This window comes from Ammospiza caudacuta, chromosome 15 (assembly GCF_027887145.1).
Source record: "Ammospiza caudacuta isolate bAmmCau1 chromosome 15, bAmmCau1.pri, whole genome shotgun sequence".
NCBI classification, from domain to species: Eukaryota; Metazoa; Chordata; class Aves; order Passeriformes; family Passerellidae; genus Ammospiza; species Ammospiza caudacuta.
The window spans coordinates 12,561,975-12,581,173 of NC_080607.1; the positions used below are offsets into that span (position 1 = coordinate 12,561,975).

The 19,199-nt window shown below is 60.1% G+C and overlaps 2 protein-coding genes across 2 annotated transcripts; one reads left to right on the plus strand and one right to left on the minus strand.

The window, feature by feature from the left end:
• The first annotated feature begins 2,861 nt into the window (after positions 1–2,861).
• SOX12 (SRY-box transcription factor 12) lies at positions 2,862–3,761 on the plus strand. Its single transcript, XM_058814491.1, has one exon. It carries the CDS (start codon positions 2,862–2,864, stop codon positions 3,759–3,761), a length of 900 nt encoding a protein of 299 aa, XP_058670474.1.
• A 4,806-nt stretch (positions 3,762–8,567) lies between these two features.
• On the minus strand, positions 8,568–19,026 carry TBC1D20 (TBC1 domain family member 20). The gene is made up of 8 exons (XM_058814490.1): positions 18,880–19,026; positions 16,457–16,642; positions 15,257–15,340; positions 13,633–13,819; positions 12,770–12,871; positions 11,759–11,900; positions 11,005–11,192; positions 8,568–10,871 (listed from the first exon to the last, which is right to left on the minus strand). Exons 1-8 carry the CDS (start codon positions 18,920–18,922, stop codon positions 10,598–10,600), a joined length of 1,206 nt encoding a protein of 401 aa, XP_058670473.1. The 5' UTR covers positions 18,923–19,026; the 3' UTR covers positions 8,568–10,597.
• Positions 19,027–19,199: the final 173 nt, after the last annotated feature.

Consider the following 19,199-nt stretch of genomic DNA (forward strand, 5'->3'; position numbering starts at 1 on the left):
AGCTGAGTGGTGTTCCAGCAGCCAGCTGGAGCCAGGGGCAGTATGGAGGAATGGATTTAGTAGGCTGTTGCAGGGGTGATACCGCTGCTGGTCTATGGAAACCCCTCCCGGCTCGCTCTTTTGTCCTTTTGGCAGATTCTGTGCCTCGCGGGACACCTCTACATCCCATTGATCCTCACCCTCCAACCCTCTGCCCTCCGGGCCCCATCGCCCTCCAGGAACCCCTGAGGTGTCTGGGGATGCCCGTGATCCCCGTGATCCGAGCCGGTGCCCGCGGTGACAGCGGCCGGGCTCGGGGCCGGGCGGGGCCCGGGCTCCCGGCGACGGGCGGAAGGGACGCCCCCTGCCGGCTCCGCCCCGCCACCGCACCGGGCCGGGATCACCGGGCCGGGATCCACCGGTGCTTCCATCTGCGTGTCCGGGATGGAAGCAGCTGTGGCAGCCCGAGGAGCCCGGCAGGACTGGCCCTGGGCTGCTTGAGGAGAGGCCGGGGCCGGGAGGGAGCAGAGGAACGGCTGTCGCGGGGAGCCCGGGTAGAGGCGGGCCCGGTGCACGGGACCAACGGGGATGGACAGAGTTGCTCGACGGCAGGGGCGTTCCGTGGTAATGCGCACCCAGCCGGTTCTGCCGGCGCGATGGCAGCTAAGAACGGAGGTGTTTGGGAGCGGCCGAGCAGGTTGTCCCTGCCAGGGCCATGTGGGTGACCCGTGCCGGGCATGACCTCCGGCTGTACCGAGCGGGAGCGGCTCGGGGAGGCGCCGCCCGCAGGCAAAGCCGCGGTGGAGAACTGTGCGGTGTTCTCCGCGCAGTGCGGCTCCGGGACGGCGTGGGCAGCGCCCGGGGCTGCGGGCCGGGACGGCGGGAGGGAAGGCCCCGGTGTCCCGGCTGGCCGCAATGCCGGGGCGGCCGGCAGGGTCGGGACAGGCCACAGTTCCCGCTCAGAGTGAGAGACGGGGAGAGCCCGCGGTGCCCGGTGAGCGGCAGTGCCCGGTGAGCCGCGGTGCCCGGTGAGCGGCGGTGCCCGGTGAGCGGCGGTGCCCGGTGAGCCGCGGTGCCCGGGCGGGTCGGGCGCGGCCCCGCGCCGTCCCCTGTCACCACAGCAACTGCCGGCGGCGGCGCAGCCAATGGGCGCGGCCCCCGGCGGGCCCGCGCGCGGCAGCGACAGCCAATGGGCGCGGCCCCCGGCGGGCAGCCCGCGGTCTCCGGAGCAACAGCCCCGCCGCCGCTGCCCCATTGGTGCCGCCCAGCGGAGGGGGCGGGGCGTGACCGGGAGGGGCGTGGCCCCACCCACGGCACCGGGGAGCCGCGTGTCCGCCTCGTGGGCTGCGCGTTCCCCGCCCGGCGCTCCCGTCCCCGCCGGGGGCCGACCCACGGGGAGATAACGCGCTGCAATGAGTGGCGGGGACGCGAAGGCGTCGGTGTTACCACAACGCGTGGCGCCGAGCGCTGCCAGCCCTAGCGAGCGCCCGGGGACTGTTCCGGGCCGGGGCTCTGCCCGGATGACCGGGAGCAGTGGGCGTCCCGGGAGCCCGGTGGGCCGGCAGGGCAGGGTTCAAGCGCATATTCCGGGGTGATACGCGGTGCTCCGGCCGGTCACACCCGTGCACAGGCTCCCGGCGAACCGCGAGGGGCGGGGGTGCTCCCGAGGGTGTGGATGTCAGGGTCACCGGGGACATCGGGGTGCCTAAACCGGGGGAGCGGCGGGTTACTGGCAGGAGCTGGAGCATCCTCGGGTGCGTGCCTGAGGGCGCAGAGCGGTACCGGCGTACCGGGATGCTTGTCTGAAGGTACCGGGTGTCACCGTGGGTGACTGCTCGGGTCGGGGTACTGGGGACTGCCGGGTTGCCTTTGGGCGGTATCCGGGATCGGTGTGCCCGGTTACCAGGGGGTAGCGGGGCGTGCCGTGTCTAGCGGGGGGTACCGGGGAGTACCGGGGTACCGGGGCGTGCCGGGTAGCCGGGCGGTACCGGGGGTACCGGGGCGTGCCGCGCTGCCATTCTCTCCAGCAACCCCTCTCGGCGGGCGCCCATTGGCTGAGCGGGATCTGCCCCCCCGCCCTGCAGCCAATGGGCGGCGGGGGGCGGGGCCGCCCATTGACAGACCCGGCGCGGCGGTGTTTACCGGGGGCGGCGGGGGCGGGGCGCCCGTGTCTATAAGAGCGGCACCGGGGGGCGTGCGGCTCCCGGGCTGCCCGCACCGCCCCCGCGCACCCCCGACCCGCACTTGGACCTGCCGCAACCACCCTACACCATTCCCGACCGAAGCATCTGCCGACTTAACCGGGGAGGCATCACCGGGGCGGCGGGGAGAGGAGCAACCCCGGGGCGGAGCCCTCACGGCGTGCAGCATCCCCCGAGCCGCTACAGAGCATCTCGGAACATCCTCGAGCCGGCGGCGAACATCCCCGGGTTGGTGTGGAGCATCCCCGAGACGGTACAGGGTATCCCGAAGCATCCTCAGACCGGTACCGAGCATCTTCGAGGTGCTACAGAGCATCCTCAGACCGGTACCGAGCATCCTCGAGGTGCTACAGAGCATTCCGGAGCATCCTCGGACCGGCGCAGAACATTCCGGGACAGAACCGCTGCAGAGCATCTCCGAGCCGGAGACCACCGGGCCATCCCGGGGCCCTTCCGGAGCATCTCCGCGGCCGCCGCCCCGGCGGAGCCGGCCCCGCCGTGCGCCCCCGGGCCTCGTCGCGGCCGCCTGCGCCCCGCCCCGCCGCCGCCCGCTCCGCACAATGGGGGCGGCGCGGCGCGGCGCGTAGCGGCGGGCGGGGAGGCGGCGGCGGCGGGCAGGGAGGCGACGGCGGGAGGGGAGGAGGAAGAGGCGGAGGCGGCGGCGGGATACCCGGCTCCGGGATGGTGCAGCGCGGCCCGCGGGGCCGGGGCGCGGAGGCTCGGCGGGAGCCCTGCGCCCCGCTGCCCGCCCGTGACACCGAGCCCGCCTGGTGCAAGACGCCGAGCGGGCACATCAAGCGGCCCATGAACGCCTTCATGGTGTGGTCCCAGCACGAGCGCCGCAAGATCATGGACCAGTGGCCCGACATGCACAACGCCGAGATCTCCAAGCGCCTGGGCCGGCGCTGGCAGCTCCTCCACGACTCCGAGAAGATCCCCTTTGTCAGGGAGGCCGAGCGCCTGCGCCTCAAGCACATGGCTGACTACCCCGACTACAAGTACCGGCCTCGGAAAAAGGGCAAGGTGGGCACCGGAGCAGCCCGCCCGCGGCTCCCAGTGAAGATCAAGCCCTCGGTGTTGGGCCGTGTCTCTGGCAGCCGCAGGCAGCCCGCCAAGCTGCCCGCCGGCCCCGACACCCCGCAGGAGCCCGCAGCAGAGGTGCCCGCTGAGGACAGCCCTGTGGTGCCTGGCACGGCTGCCTGGCACCCGGCACCCGACGGGGAGCAGAGCCCCCAGGAGCCCCCTGCACCCCTGAGCCCTACCACACCCTGCCCGGAGCCAGGGCGGTCCCCAGAGAGCGGGTCCCCCTCTCCCATGTCGGCTGGGTCCCCTCCCTCTTCCTTCAGCTCTTCTGACGAGGAGCTGGAGGAGGAGCTGCTGGGGATCATGCCCGGGCGGGCGCCTGCCAGTGCCACCTGTGGTGCCCTGGACTGGTCCGTCTTCGACAAGGACCACGACCTCTACCCGCGGGGAGGCTCCTCGCACTTCGAGTTCCCGGACTATTGCACGCCCGAGGTGACGGAGATGATAGCAGGGGACTGGCTCATGTCCAGCATCTCAGACTTGGTCTTTACCTACTGAGTCCCACGCTCTGCAGGTAACACTCATTTTTATTTTCACCCACAATCAGGTCATATCAAAAAAACAACCCAGGAAAAAAAAAAAAAAAAAAAACAAAAAACAAAAAAACAAACCGAAACCAGCTGTTTACATGCAGGAATCAGGTATTTTGCCTTGAAGCTGCTGGAAGGCAGAGCCCCTGCTCCCCCCATCCCCTGGCACACACCCATTCTCCATCCGTCTGTCTGTCCGGCTCTCGCCTCGTGCCCGCAGGACGCATGGCCGCCCGCTGCGGTTACTTGCCCGTGAAATGCATCTCATCGGGTTTTCATTGTCACACCCGGCCGCTTTCCCCCACGGCCCCGGCGCTGACAGCCATGGCTGCTCCCGGCCGCTCCCGTCTGTGCCAGCACCGTGTGCCCTCCCGCTCTCCAGGAAGCAGGAGCATCCACGCCACCCCAGCTCTCGGTGCCCGCCCCACCTTCCCCATCCCTCGGAGAATGGCTGATTCCGTTTGCTTTTTGACTGCATTGAACGCATGGCTTCAATTTTCTCCTCTTCCTCTTTGCAGCCCTTGGGGAGGGATGCCGAGCCATGCCAAACTGTCCCTTCCCAACTCCCTGTTTTGTGAGGGGTCCCTGGTTTGGGGGTGCAGTGTCCCACAGCAGTGACTCGTTCCCGGTGGCGTGTGCTCCGCGCCACTCGCTTTGGGAAGAGTGAAGTTGCGCACACGTGACGAGCACGTGGGCGCGGGAGGCTGTGCTGTTTCTCTCGCCAGGCAGTTGTGCAGGGAAAGCTGTGCCACCGAGGGGAACCCCTGTCCGAAGTCACCCCGAAATTGTGCGGGGACCAGCCCTTCACTAAGCAGCCAGCCCTCATTTTAACCTTGGAGCCCGTGCAGGACCTGCTGCTGTGGGCTGGCTGACCTTGAACGGCAGAGCCGGGTTTCACCGTGCCCAGCCGGGTGTCACTGTGCCCAGCCGTGGCACCTGGTGCTGCCGGGATGGCAGGGAGCAGCGTGGAGGGGCTGGGTGGCAGCGAAGGGCAGCTGTGGGAAATCTGCCTTAAGAAACCACCCAAAGTGGTCCAAGAGCAGCTGCAGCCGGTGCTGGTGGGCGTGTGGGTGATGCTCTGGCACAGAGCTCCTCCACACAGCACCGCGCTGGGCTCCGCTGCCAGCCACGCCAAGAGCAGGGAGATGCTGGCAGGAAAGATGCTGCTGCAGCGGCTCCTCCAGCTGGGATTTTCTTTGCTTTTCCTAATGGCTCCTTCCTGCGCCAGCCGCCTCCTCCCACTGCCGGGAGCACGTGGCTGCAGTGCTGGCTCGGCAGCTGCCGCATGCTGTGCTTGGGGGGCAGGGGCTGCGCTCTGGTACAGCTGTGCTGGGTGGGGACCCCACACATCCCCGGGGACGCGGTCATGGTTTGGGCTGGCAGCGTCTGCAAGAGCTGGACTGGGCTCGGCAGCAATCGCTGCTTGAAGCAGCCCCTGCAGTCCCCCACGGCCTCGATTCCCCAGGGACTCTGGATTTGTGGGGGCCCCTCGGATCCTTCCCTGCCAGTGGGGTGCTGGCAGCAGCAGAGCACCCGCTGCTTGGGGCTCTGCCTCCCTGTTTTGGGGCTGCCGGTTCCCCCAGTCACAGGCCACCCCGTGCCTGCCCCTTGCTGGCAGGCTGGACCGAGCCGTGACCAGGGGAAGGACATCCCTCCCTCCCTTGTCCTGGCATCCCCCGAGGGTGCCTCGGAGTAGGTGCCTGGCCCTGCTGCTGGAGCTGCTGCTGGCCCTGGCTCAGCCGTGGGGATGGGCCCTGCAGCGCAGGGAGAGGTGTGTCCCTGGGCCCTTTGCAGGGATGTTTGATGCCCCCAGCCCAGTCCCTGGGGACCCCTCGAGGCCCCCCGCGATGGTCAGCCATCAGCAGTGTAGATGTGTCGGTGTGTAGCGGTAGCTGTGCGTGTGTGTTGGCATTAGCCACGGTGTTTCGGTACCCCCGTGCGGGTGCCAGCCTGCGGAGCCAGGCGGGCATCACGCATCAGACACGTGTTCCCTGGATAGAGCGCGTCCTCTTCTCTGCGTCCCCTCCCTCCCCGGCCGTCCCCCACCGGATCCAGTCCCGCCCCCAAAGGTGGAAAAGCCAAATAAGCGCCGGGACAGCCGTGATTCTGGCAGCCTGCTCCCGCCTCACCGCCGCCTCGGGGGGACTTTGCCTTCCCACCCCCTGGGCAGCCCCGCTCCAGGAGCATCTGAAACCGCCTCCCATGTGTGAGCCGGGTTTGGGGTTCCCGTGGGGGCCGGCGGCCCCAGAGCTCTCTAACACACACGGATCTCACCCAGCACCTCGGTGCCTTCTTGGGGTGCACAGCCACCCCGTGCTGTGGCCAGGGCTTCTCAGGGAGGGCGCTGAGGCTGACAGTCACCTGCCCTCCATCCCTGTCCATGGGGAAGCCAAAGCCCCCAGGTACCAGCAAGGCCTGAGGCCACACTGAGGGTCTCGCATCACACGTGTGCTTTGCTGACCCTGCAGCTCAGGGCTCAGCTTCCGTTCCTAGGGGGGACACGGGTCCCAGTGGTCCCCTACGTGCTGTGCATCACCCTGGAGCCAGGGTGATCCCTCCACAGACTGTCAGGCGAAATATTTCCTCAGGAGCAGGTTCTGGGTCGCTGCCAGAACCGGAGCCAGTGCCGGGGTCTCCTGCCCTGGCCGCAAGCACAACATCATCCGCTTTGTCCCCGTCCTCACCCCTGTCCCCCTCCTCGAGTCTCGCCGGGTGTGTTTGTCAGGGAGAACCGTCGTGGACAGTGGTGGATTTTCTGTGCCGTGTGGTTGTAGTGCTTAGAGACCCCCCCAGCGTGCGGCCCCTCCCGCTGCGCCCCCGCTGCCCGGTGCTGGCTGGCGTGCGTGTGCGAGCGTGTGTGCGTGCGGCATCCCGTCATCACTCCAGACAAAGCGAATAATAATAATAATAATAATAATAATAATGATAGTAATAATAAATAATAAAAATAAACCAAACCTCTCTCAGGAAGCAGCTGCCCTGGCGGCGGCCGAGTGGGCCGGGGGTACCCGGAGCTGGCGGGGCCCCGGCGCAGCCTGCGGACGGGCGCCAGCGCTCGGGGTCACCTTTGTAGTGTTGTGTTAGTGAAGGGTCCCTGTGTCTGTTATCTTGGAGAAACAGGATTTTAGCCGAGGGGCAGTGACGACCCCATCAGGGTCTGTCTTGGGGGTGTGTGACATGGCTGGCCCTTGCTCTGCAGAACCTCGGCTAACAATGATCCTGACTGTTGTGATTATGGAATAAAGTGTGTTGGTCTGCTCTCCACGGCTCTGGCTCCTTCTGTGCTGCCTCACTCCTCCCAGGGGAATTTGGGCTATGTGAGGTCTCCAGGGAGATGTGGGATTCCCAATGGCCAGCATCCAGCTTCCAGGCATATCAGTTCCCACCCTGAGCCCGGTTCCTACGGGCTCTCCTGCAGCCGGGAGGTTCACCCTCATCCGTCGGAGTGGGCTGGGCGTCCCTGGGAGCAGTGTGAGCATGTGCACGTATGTGCACGTATGTGCTGCGCACATGCAGCCCCTCGCCCCACCCGAGTGTGTGTGGGCAATCCCGGCGCCGCCCCCGGTTCCGTTCAGCCGGGGGAGGGGAGCGAGGGTAATCGGGGAGGGGGAACTGGAGAGGGAGGGAACCGGGGGTGCTAATCCAGACCCACAGGAGGGCCCGGGGGGGCCGGGGTCACGCGCCACTTGCATCACACGCAGACCCCCGCCGCCAGTCTCACCGCAGCTGTTGCCACGGCAACAAGAGGAGCCCAGAGCATCCCCGGGTACCGCCAGCCCCTCCCGCTGCCCTGGCGCTGCCGGGGACCGGGCTGTCCCCGAGGGAGGGAGAAGTGCAGGGGTTGCCCATGCCACGGTGACCCCCCAAGTCTGCAGGCTGCCCCCAGCACCGCCCAGGGCTGGGCGGTACCACAGGGGCAGCAACGTTCCAATGTGGTGTCACTGCAGCCCCAGCAATGGGATTCCTCTCTGTGCAGGGCACTGCTGGGAGCAGGGAGGACCATGGGACAGCCACAGTCAGAGCTCACTGGCCATCACCAGTGCCCCCATCACTCTGGTAAGGTCAGGGCCACACGGGGCTCTTGTCTAATGTCCAACATGGCCCACACAGGCACATGCACCCATTGCCACTGGCCTGCTTCTGTGTCACATGAGGCAGTGGCTTCTTGGCTACCCCAAAGGTGCCACATACCTCCTGCCACCACTCTTCCAAAGGATGTTCCTCCCAAAGGGATTCAAGCACTGTTGAGAAAATGGTTCCTGGGGAAGCCACAGGCAATTAAAATCAGCCAGCAGGACTGCCAGCCTTGAGCCATCCAGACAAAACCACTTCCAGCCTGGCCAAGGCGGCTGCACCACCCCAGCTCAGCAGAGCGTGCCCTGGGAGTTGGGCACCATGCCCGGGATCTCCTCCTGAGCCGGGCACCCAGCCTGGGGTACAGGGCAGCCTGGCAGGTCAGGCTATTTCCAGCCCCACGCTGCTGATGGGGGGGACACCCCGGAGAGCCAGAGCACACACAAGGCCTGGCACTGGCCCAGAGGGAGGCAGATGGATGGAGAGCAGTGACCGGGGCACGCACACACCCTTTGGCTCTGCTCCTGCTCCTCTTCCCACGAGGCTGCTGGGTGTGAGGCCACACTGAGCTGGCCTGGCCACTGCAGGGAAGGTGCCAGTTCTGGGCCCCAGGGTGCCACAAGAGCAGATCTGGCAGCCCTGGTCTGTGGAGGGCAGGAAGTGTGTTTAGTAACTGTTTATTTTACAGTTTTAGGGCTAGTAGAAATCTGCATTTACAGGGGGTGTATAAGTCTTTGTACAGAGTAACTGAAGCACCCTGGTCTCCTCCCAGGCCTTTCTCCCCCCACTGGGGACAACACAAGAACTAAAGTGCATCATGGCCAGGGAATGAAGGGGCTGCAGGGGCTCCTCTGGGGAGCTCCAGCCATCCCATCCTTCAGTGTAGTGTACAGAGCAGTCCTGGGCCCTCCAGCAGCATTCCCAGGTCACCACACTCTCCTGCACCAATGGTTTCTAAAGTGCTAAGTGGCCCAGCCCCCAGTCCTGTTCTGCTGCTCTGGGGATGCCAAGGGGCCAGGAACGGGCTCTGCCTTCAGCCACACTGGGAGGAGCCCCTGAGCAGCCCCAGGTCTCTCCAAGGCCACTGGCACCACTGAGGAGAGGAGGGAACAGGTCTTGCTGCCTGCCTGGACGAGGCAGTTTCACCCACTGCACATTTCACCTGCAGAGGCAAAGGGAACTCCTGCTCAGAGCTTCGTGGGAACACAAGTCAGGAATGAAAACTGCCCACCTGCCCTCTGGCCAGAAAGGCACATCCCTTCCATGAGCAAGGGCCTGGGGGCAAACCAGAACACACCCAGGGCGGTTATGGACCAAGATGGGTGGGAGTGGGGGGTGCTGAGCTTTGCAGGGCATGAGTTTTCTTCTCTATCCCAAAATCCCTTCCACCAACACCTCCTTTTCAGGTGTGCAGCCCCTGGGCATGGCACAGATGGCTTTGGGCACAACAGAGCAATGGTGGGGCAGCGGGAGGGAGATGTGAGGGACAGGTAAGGACACTTGAGGGAGATTTAGCAGCTTGGGGGAGAGGTAGAGGCATAGAGTGTCTATTGGCTCTGTCTCAGTGGGACACTCAGTTGTCTAGAAGGATTTGCTGCTTAGCTTGGAGGGCAGGGAGCGCTGGGACTGCCAATGGAACTGGTGGGGAGATGGGAGCTATGCAGGGGTCAGGGTGCCCTTTCTGGGAAACCCCTCATGTTATTTCCAGAGGTCATGCTGAAGCCTGATCAGCTCGTGGGGGAGGTTTTTGTCACATTTCCTAGTGCAACAACTTCTATCCTGTGTAAAGTGTTTCACAAGGTGGAGAAAGCCTTTCTCGCCATGGGCATGGTAATGTCCACTTCCAGAGCTGTTAAAGAAGTCTGCAAAGGGTGTTTACAGTGCCACTAAGGCTTGTGGTAGCATAACCTGGCACATGACAGTGCACACCTTTGGCAGGGTGACCACACTCGTGCTCACTTCACTGACCCCAGATATGGTCACAGCACTGCCAGCACAGCAGTGGCAGTGCCTGAGAGCTGGGGGGAACTAAGATCTGCTCCTGGCCCCTACAAACATCAGGCTGCAAAAATGTGGGAGCAAAAAGAGCCAGGGAGTGTTACACACTGAAGAGAAGCTGAGAGCATTGTGCTGGCCAGGGTGTGGGAAAGGTTTGGCTCTGCTCAGAGGGTGCTCAGAGGACAGGGAAGAGCTGGAGCACTGGCAAAGCTGAAGGCAGATCGTGGGGCACACTGGAGCAATGAAGAGCCAAAGGGCTGCCCTGTTCCTCAGGAGTGCAGTGCCCTCTACCCTCACACATGCAAGCACCCAGAACAAACCCTGTTGGACACTCCTGCAGGCAAAGATCTGCTCTCACTCCCACTGATTTTCCCCAGTGGAGTACACAGGATCATTTGGGCACAGCCCACACACAGCTCTCCCTCTGTACAGTCACCTGAGCACAGCCTGAACAGCCAAACTTGTCCATACCTCTGGTTCCTCAGGAGACAGCAGGAGTGCCTGTCTGCTCACCCTTGCACAGGGAAAGGGGAACAAGGTGAGCATGGTGTGGGGAACCGTCCTGCTGGGCTGGTTCCCTCAGCCTCTGTCACAAAGGCCAAAAGCGTTACTGGACGCAGTAAGAATAAAAAATAATCTTCAGACAGGTCGTTTCTGGGCACGTCCTTCATCACACATCAGCCCTTCCTGCTGGGGGTGGATGCAGTGACAGCAAAGGCCCTTCCTCCGGCTTCAGGGGAAAATCTGCAGCTGAAACTTGGGTGCCCACTCCAGTGCACTCTTCACCATGGCCAGGGCAGCTGCTCCCAGGGCCACCGTCAGCCCCATCACTGCCAGCTTGACAAAGCGGTTGGTCCGGGGCTTTGTCAAGAAGGATTTTGTCCTCTCCTCGCCCCGGAGCCGCTCCTCCCCTCGGAGCCGCTCTCTGAAGCGTTGCCTCAACACAGTGTCTGGTCTCTGCTGCACTGATGCCAACTCAAAGTCCTTAAAAGTGGAAGCCGCAGTTCTGCAAGAGAAGGAACAGGTCAAAGAGTGTCCCCTGCTCACCCCTGGGAGCAGCCTCTGGTCAGGAAGATCCCCACAGGGAGGCCAGGCCTGGCAAGGGGATGCAGGGAGCGCACGGGCTGCCCAGCACTCACCGTTCCGCCTGAGCTGCCTGAGCTGCCTCCTTGGCGAGCTCGGATGGTGGGAACTGGACAAAAAGGTCCCCGGCTTTGCTGATCAGAGACTCATAGGGAAGGTCCTGTGGGATCTGGGACAGGAGGTGGTGCACAGAGGCCATGTCACACTCACAGTCCAGAACTTCCTGCTCCCGGTGCAGCACGATCTGCAGAAGAGTGAGAGGAGGACAGACAAGGAAGTGGGGACAACTCCTAGGCAGATGCTGGCACTTGTTTCAGAGCCAGAAGAAAAAAAAAACACTTTACTTCCAGCTGAAAGACCTTCTTCAGGAGGACACACTGCAGTGAAGCATTCAGTGGGAAGACAAATGCCAAACCCCTTCTGAGACTCTGAGGCCACGGAAGCCTCTTTCAGGGCACTTAGGTCTGTCTGCTGAGCAGAGCCTGCTATTGGCAGGTTGGAGATGGGGGCAGAAGCTCAGCAGGGTTTGACTTCATGACTTGCCCTCTGCTATAGGAGGATGGGCAGGATGGAGGCATGAGAAGAAACAAAACCACTGTGTCCTGCTGCCTCCACAGTACTGAACTGGTAAAGCTTGCACATTTGGACACCCTCAGGCTGCCCTGAGTTCCCCTTGATCCCACCTGCCCTTCACCATCACCAAGGACATCAGTGCACCAGCACTGGGTTTGCCAGCCTCCCTCTGCAGCCCCAAACTCCTACCACCTCAGAACAGCTCATTTAATCCCTGACCATTCCATCAATACCTACCACAGCTGCAAAATAAATGGGCATCAGCGGGTGGCAGGCCAGGAAGAAGTCATATAATCGCACAACGTGCCTGAAGTCAGACAAAACGTGGCCAAACCAGGTGATCAGCCAGCTGAGAGCAAAGATGGTTCCCACCTCCGCACTACACACAGAAAGAGCCATTAGGTCAGCCTGGAAACAGAGATGAAATGCTCCCAAGCCAGCCCTGTGCTGCACAGCCATGCCTGGGGAAATAGAGCTGGCTGTCAGTGGAGCACTGAACCCCCCCAGAGCAGGAACTGCACCTCTGACAGAAAAAATTGTTTATCCCCTGTGCCACCCATGTGGCAAAGTGCTGCCACTATTTGTGTCACATCCAGTGGGGCCACAGCAGAAGCCAAATGCTGCTTTCAGGAGACCCTGAATTTGTCATGTATCATGGCACTGTCTGGCTTGCTGGCCTGAGGGCAACCAAAGTCCTGCAGCACAGACTGATGTGTGGGTTCCTTCCTACCCTGAGGGCTTACTAATTCTGGGAGTTTGCAATCAGGGTTGGTACCCAAGGACATTCTGGCTGTGAAAAAAACCACACACCTGCCCGAAAAAGGGCTCTGAACTGACTCTTCCCATTCACCTTCCTGCTTCTGGTTTGATCTTCCCACACCTGTGTGTCCCTAATGCAAAACCTGGGAATTATCCCCAGAACTAGCAAGGTCCCACCAGCCACACAAGTGGTCACATGAAGCAGTTGTAGCATTTGTACAACACTGTCCCCAAATCCCCAGCCCTCCCAACACAGACTGCAGACAAATGGGCTGAAGATGGCACCATGTAACACCCCTCCAGACAGGCATCACAGGGTTGAGTCTGCTCAGAAATGAGTGCCACATGCCTTTGGGGTGCCACCATCAGCTGTGGGACAGCTGTTGACTCCCTGAGGAAGCCACTGTGGTGCTGGGGATGTGTGGGTGAAAATGGCCCTGTGAACAGTAACCAGGAGAGCCAGGAGGCTCAAAGGGAACATCTGCATACCTCTGCATGAAGTCATGCACCTCAGGGTTCACCTGGTCTATGATGGGCATCAGGTAATTTAAAATGTGCTTGGTATTATCCATTGTTGAGTCCATAAAATCCCTGAGGAAAGATTTAAAAGAAGCTTTGTCAACATCAGCGAGCTCCCCCTCTAGGGAGACAGCAGAGGTGAAGCACATGCAATAAACAGCCTTGCTGGCAGGGTGGCCCCAGCCCCCAGGAATTCTGTCCCTTTGGAGCAGCCTCCTTCCAGCTTGTCTGGGACACACAGGGCTGACCTGCACACAGAACCCAGGCCCAGACCATCACACTGCTGTCAGCTGACACTTCTTATTTTGCTGCAGTGCACACAAGAACTGTAAAGCCTTTCCAGTAACCAAAATCTGACTCCTGCCTGGGAGAGGAGAGATAATCCCTGCAAAACACACAAGCTGGAAGCTTGCTCTTATTTCAGTGCACAAACAGGAAAGACTCTTCATGTGGGGTACAGGACACTGGTAGTACAGACCATGCTGCCCAGGGCTATGCAAGGACAAGAGAGAGGCAGGAGCTGAGCCAGCCCAGAGGACTGGAGAGGCCCTGACAGCCACACAACCATGGATAATGCATGTGAGTTGGCTTTTCCAACTCCAAAAGATGCTATAAATTAACTGACAGCCTTCAATTATCCCTTCCCCAGGGCACATCTCCCTGCAAAGCCACGTGCTGTTGTGTGGTCAGGCTGCTCTCAGTCACCCTCTGGGTACAGGCATGACAGGCAGCTGCTTTAACCCAAGGCTCTGCCTTCCCAGCTCCCCTTCCTCTACCTGCACAGGCGTCCCCACAGCCTGAGGACACAGAGCTCCTCTCCTCCCACTGAGTACCTGAGATGATGTGTTGAGAGCTTCTCCACCAGTGCTGTGGCCAGCCTGTCCCCCACCACCAGCAGGAAGGTGACCACGATGTCATGGTAGCCCTGGTAGTAGTGCAGCTGGGGGTTGCGCTGCAGGACGTGCAGGATGATATCGATGAGCTCCTCCTGCAATCCTTCCCTCTGGTCATCTGGCATCCCTGTGGGAGGAACAGCAGAGGTGGCACAGCTGTGGCACCTACCAGTGCCCGCTGTGGTGTGCAAGGAGAGCACCTGTGCATTTACTAACCTGCCTGATCCCAAGGGATGTGCTGTATAAGGGGAGGGTGGTAAAACTGGCAGAAAAAACTATCCAAAGCCCTAACTGTCCTCCAAAACTCTGCAGGGCCAGGGGAATCTGGCCAGTTGCTGAGAGGTTTAATATTTAGATCTGCAGAATCCTTATCTGCAAGGAAGCCACTGTGGAGGACAGGAGCAGGGTTTACAGATGTTTGCACAGTGCTGCTGTGAAGAGAGAATTGTTCTACACATGCAGCACAGATGAGGATGTTTTAGTAATTTTTAATTTCCCGGGAGTTCTAGAAAAAAATTCAACAGGACCCATTTTCACAGAAACTATGCCAACTGCATCAGACTGCGAGGCCTCCACCAGCACAACTTTCTATCAGTCCCCTGCTAAGAGCACGTGTTTAGGGACAGGATGTCACAGGGAACATTGTTCCTGCCTTGCACAGCTGCAGCCAGCTTCTGGCAGCTCTTGTCAACAGATAAAACACCCAAAGGCCAAGCAGAGAGTCCCAGCAGAGATCCTGCAATGACAAAGTTCTCCTTTTCCTCTGCTTCTCTAATGCGGCTAAAAATAGGCAGGAGGCTGCCATTCAAGGGCAAAAAAATCCGTAGGAGCAGAGCCTCTAGGAATCAGGCCTGCACACAGCATCCATGCCTGCAAGAATCAGAGTGAATCAAGTGTTTATACAAAATAAAAGTGGCAGAAGGGGGAGGCAGATTCTGGCCAGAAATAACGACTGCTCTACACAGAGAGCTGCTGGATTTAGCATTTTATAAATAACACAAGGCACCAGCCTCCCATTAGAACTAAACAACTGCAAAACCATTTTGCTTCTAAATATTTTAAGTTCTGTTAAATTTGGTGCAAGAACCTGATTTTGAGACTGTTTTATACCAGAGGTTGTTCTAAGCACAGACAAACCCGCCTTCCCTGCCCCTGAACAAGACCATGGACTAAAATAAACTGAAGCAAATGGTATGTTTCTCAAGCTTCCCATCTGTCCTAATCTCAACAGGTCATGGTGCACCAGATCCATGCAGGATCCATCCTCTCTCTGCTGCAACTGCCTGCCAATAGCAGCCTCCTGGCAGAGGGGCACAGTGGGGCAGGGGAAGTGGAACGTTGGAAAAGCCACATCAAAAACCATCTGTGCAGAGACAGCTGAAGGAAACTGATGGCTGCAGAAGGGCTTCACTGCAAGAAGCAGCTGCTGGGAGCTCACATGGAAAATGTTTTCTAGAGGTCGGGCCCTTGGAGTAATAATGGAGTGTCACCTTCTGCAGTGTCCCAGGGAGGTGTGGGCCAGGAGAGCCCCATGGCAGAGAGGGAAGAGCAGAACCCCCCTCACCTGGCGGGAAGCGGCGCAGGGATCGCCGCACATCCAGTAGCACCTGCTGGTAATCCTTGTTGTCCTCTCGCAGCTCCTTCCTGGCTGAGGAAAAGAGGAACAGGATTAACATGAAGCACTGCAATGGTCCTGGGAAAGAGTGAGGTGAGGGAGCTGGGAAGATCCCTGCTCAATATGGATGTGAAGCTGCACACACCCCCTACTCCATTGCATATCCCCTTTTTCATGTCACACCTCAGCCCTGTTCCTGCACTTTCATTGCCACACACTGACACTAACAGCAAATGAGACAATTATTTCTTTAGACAACACATGCTAAAATGCTTAAACTGACAGCAGCACTCCCAGTACTCCTAGAAACATCTCTGCTCCACAGTTTTGCTGTGCAATTCAAAGTGTACTCAGCAGCAGCACTGGAGGAGTGCTGCGGAGACCATAAAGAATCCTTTATAAAACAGAAACAATTCAGAGGCAAATCTCACCCAGGGTTAGCTAAGGCAGTTAAAATAGAAAAGTTCAGTGGGGCAGCAAATTCCTTCTATGTGATCATGCAAAGTTAAACCTTGTCTTCCAGCAGCTCTGGTAAACTCACATCACCCTAATGCCACCCAGCTCTGGACTGAGGTGGGGGGGATGCACATTTCCAAACAACCACAGAATCAAGAACAACAAAATCTGTCCTGGGTGACTCTAAAGCTACAGGACCTAGAGCTCCTGCATTGCTAAGGTTTAACAACCATGTGGGTACTTCACCAGGAAGGTTGTTGTCCCTGTGCCTGTTCTGACCAAAACACCACATGTGCTTCACACAACAAACTGCTGCCTAGGAGAGACACATCAGGAGAATTTTGGCCACACCAGGGCTCAGCACAGCCACCTCTTCATGGGAGCAAAACAAATCAAGTCTGATCCTTTCTGCTGCACGTAAACTTACTAATGCCCAGGGCCACACTGACTGCATCCACAATGAACTGATTCCATGACTATCACTAAAGAAAACAACAAATGTTGTGTTTAGAAGTCATGTATTGTTTACATACAACCCAGTACTGGTGCTGCAGTGAGTCCCCTTTGTACACGAGCTTAGTGGGAAATACAACACACACAGGGAAAAGACAGGTCAGAAAGCACGTCCCTCCTCTAGGGACAAAGTTCACTGAGCTGTTCCTCCCAAGCAGGTGAGCCCAGGCTGTTCCATACCTGGAAGAGGGGGCAGGTCATCTGTGTTAACACTGAGCAGCTTTGGCCACACTTTGCGCCGGATCTCGTCGGTGAGCAGCCCGCCCTCGCTGATCGCCATCCGCCTCAGCTTTGCCACGTTGATGGGGTCGCTGTTCAGAGCCTGGTAAATCTCTGCCACTTTTCTTTTCTTCTTAGCATCAAAGTCTGCAAAAGGTCACAGAGACATGAGCTGACAGGCAGGGGCAGCACACAGTGGGGGCTAGCAATAGGCACTCACAGTGATGTCACACAAACACACACGGGAGATGACACAGGACAGTCACCGCGCTGCCAGGACAGGGATGACTCTGGTGAGGACCCCTCCAGCTGAGTGTCCCCATTTCTGCAGGCTCAGCATTGGGAGCACCTCAAAGGGCACTCTCACTACTTCCCTATCCTGGGGGTCCCACTGTGGGGGGCACATGCTGCTCCTCCTGACACTGGAGCCACCACCAGTGCCCAGACAGAGCCCTTGGCTCCTCTCCTTCCCAACGGCTCACGGCTCCACACAGGATCAAGACAGCCCTGCAAACCCATCCTGAAACTCTTTGCTCTCTGATGCAACTGCCAGCTCAGATGTCAAGTGTTTCCTAAGATCAGCACTTAGGAAAGTGTTCAGAAAAAGTGTTCCCAAAACTGTGTTCCTACCGACTCCCAGGTGCAGCCGTCCTAGGAAGAAGCCTGAGTATTTCCACTGACAGCAACAGACACAAGAAAGGACATAATTATACCAGAGTTAAAGAATCATAAGCACATTGACTTCTCCTACAACAAACACATACCTGCCAGCCATCAGTACACACACAGCTCAGCCAGTAGGAAATAATTCCCACTGTTTTGAGGAGCACAGGAACTCAGGGCAGGGAGGGAAGGGGTAACACAAAAAGCACACAGTGCTCGGGTTAGACACACTTACAGGACACCAGAGAGCTTCCCAGGGAGCGGAGAAGGGACACTACTTCACACCACATGGTGGAATTTGTCACCGCTGCCTCATGTGAGGAAAGAGAGAAGCAGCCGAGAGCCACTCGATATCCCACACTGGAGGAGTTCCCAGTAAGGAGGCTTTGCTGAGCAGCTGTGGGAGCGGAGTGCAGGATGAGGCCACAAACACTGCCTTTCCCTAAAGGCTTTTCCCATAGATGCAACAACTCTTGGGATCCAAACAGGATTCGTTCTACAAGGGACGTGTCCAAATAGGATTTGGGGTGGGAGGAATTCAAAGGATTCCGATGGAGAAACAGCTGTTTCCCAAGGCCCTGCCCTCCCGGCAGATAGGGGAGCTCGTTCCTCTGCCCACGTGGCACCTCAGCCACTGCCCCGGCCCTGATCCTGCGAGCTCCTGGCTGGAAGTGCCGCTCTCAGCGAGGTCTGAAGGCAGCCGGCAGGTCGGCAGGCTGTTCACACACACGGACGCTAAGTAGGTCGAGCAGTGGATGCTGTTCCTTCTCAAAGACACTTTTAAAACACTTCTTGGATCAAAACAAGCTGTAACAGCCTAGTACAGAGCTCCACCTCCCTCCGAATTCCAAGATCCTGGTAACATTAAATCTCCTATCGCTCACACAGTGACTACAGTTTCTTTTATTTCCTTTCCGGCCCCTTGTGCAAGCAGAGTTATTTGCACAACAGAAGGCAGCTCTGCTCAGCCGGTTCCCTGTGCCCAGCCAGTTCCCTACCCCCAGCTGTTCCTGATCCCCTGCCACACGCACACACTGGGCTGTCACATACCGATGCCTGGGGAAGGAGGAGACAAAGCCTACGGGAGAAAGAACTGTTCAACACAAAGAACTTAAGGACTAGTGGCAAGGAAGAAGCAAATCTTGCGGGCTCCTCCTCTCAAACTTACTAATAAAGACCGCAATATTTACACTTTTCAAACACACAGGGGACAATAGCTGCGAGTATTACCAAAACCAGTGCATTGTAAAAAATGTTTTATGCAACCACAAGACTTAACTCGCAGGTTCACCCTAGGAAGAAGAGACACAAACGCAAGGTGAGGGCGGTCTAAAACCCACATGAGTCCGTGGGGGGTTCTGCACCGCTGCAGGCACCGGGCACCGACACACGGCCTCGCCAGCTCTGGCCAGCCCGGCGCTGCCGCAGAGCCCCCGGTCACTGCCGGGGACCGCCCTGGGGTATCAGCCGGGCCCGGCTGGTTCCTGTCCGCCCGAGCCCGCGGCGGCCGCACAGCCGCAGGGTGGGCCGGGCCTTTCGCTCGGTGCCGGGACCCCCGGGACCCTCAGCGCCCCCGGCCGCTCCCGCGGGGCGCCTTCGAGCGCAGCGCCGGCCCCGCCCCGCCGCCAGGGGGCGCCGCCGCGCCCGCAGGGGGCGCTCCAGCCCCCGCCCCCTCAGCGGAACCACCGCCCCCCGCCCGCCGGGCCCGGCCCAGCCCGTACCGTGGCCGCCGACGCCGTTGCGCGGCGGGCTCTGCCGGCCCATGTTCCCGGGCGCTGCGGCGCATTCCGGGCCGGACACCGGACCGGACCGGGCCGGGGCTCCGCGCTCCCCGCGCCGTCCGGTCCCGTCCCGCCCCCGCCCGCTCCCCCCGCCCCCCGCCCGCCGGCGCGCGGGCGGTACGTCACGGCGCCGCAGTGCGCAGGCGCGGCGCCGCTAGGCGAGTCACACGGGCGGAAGCAGCCGCGCATGCGCGAAAGGGGGCGTGCGGCCCGGCTGTGTCCGTCCCGAGCGCGCCTCAGGGGCTGCTTAAAACCCACAA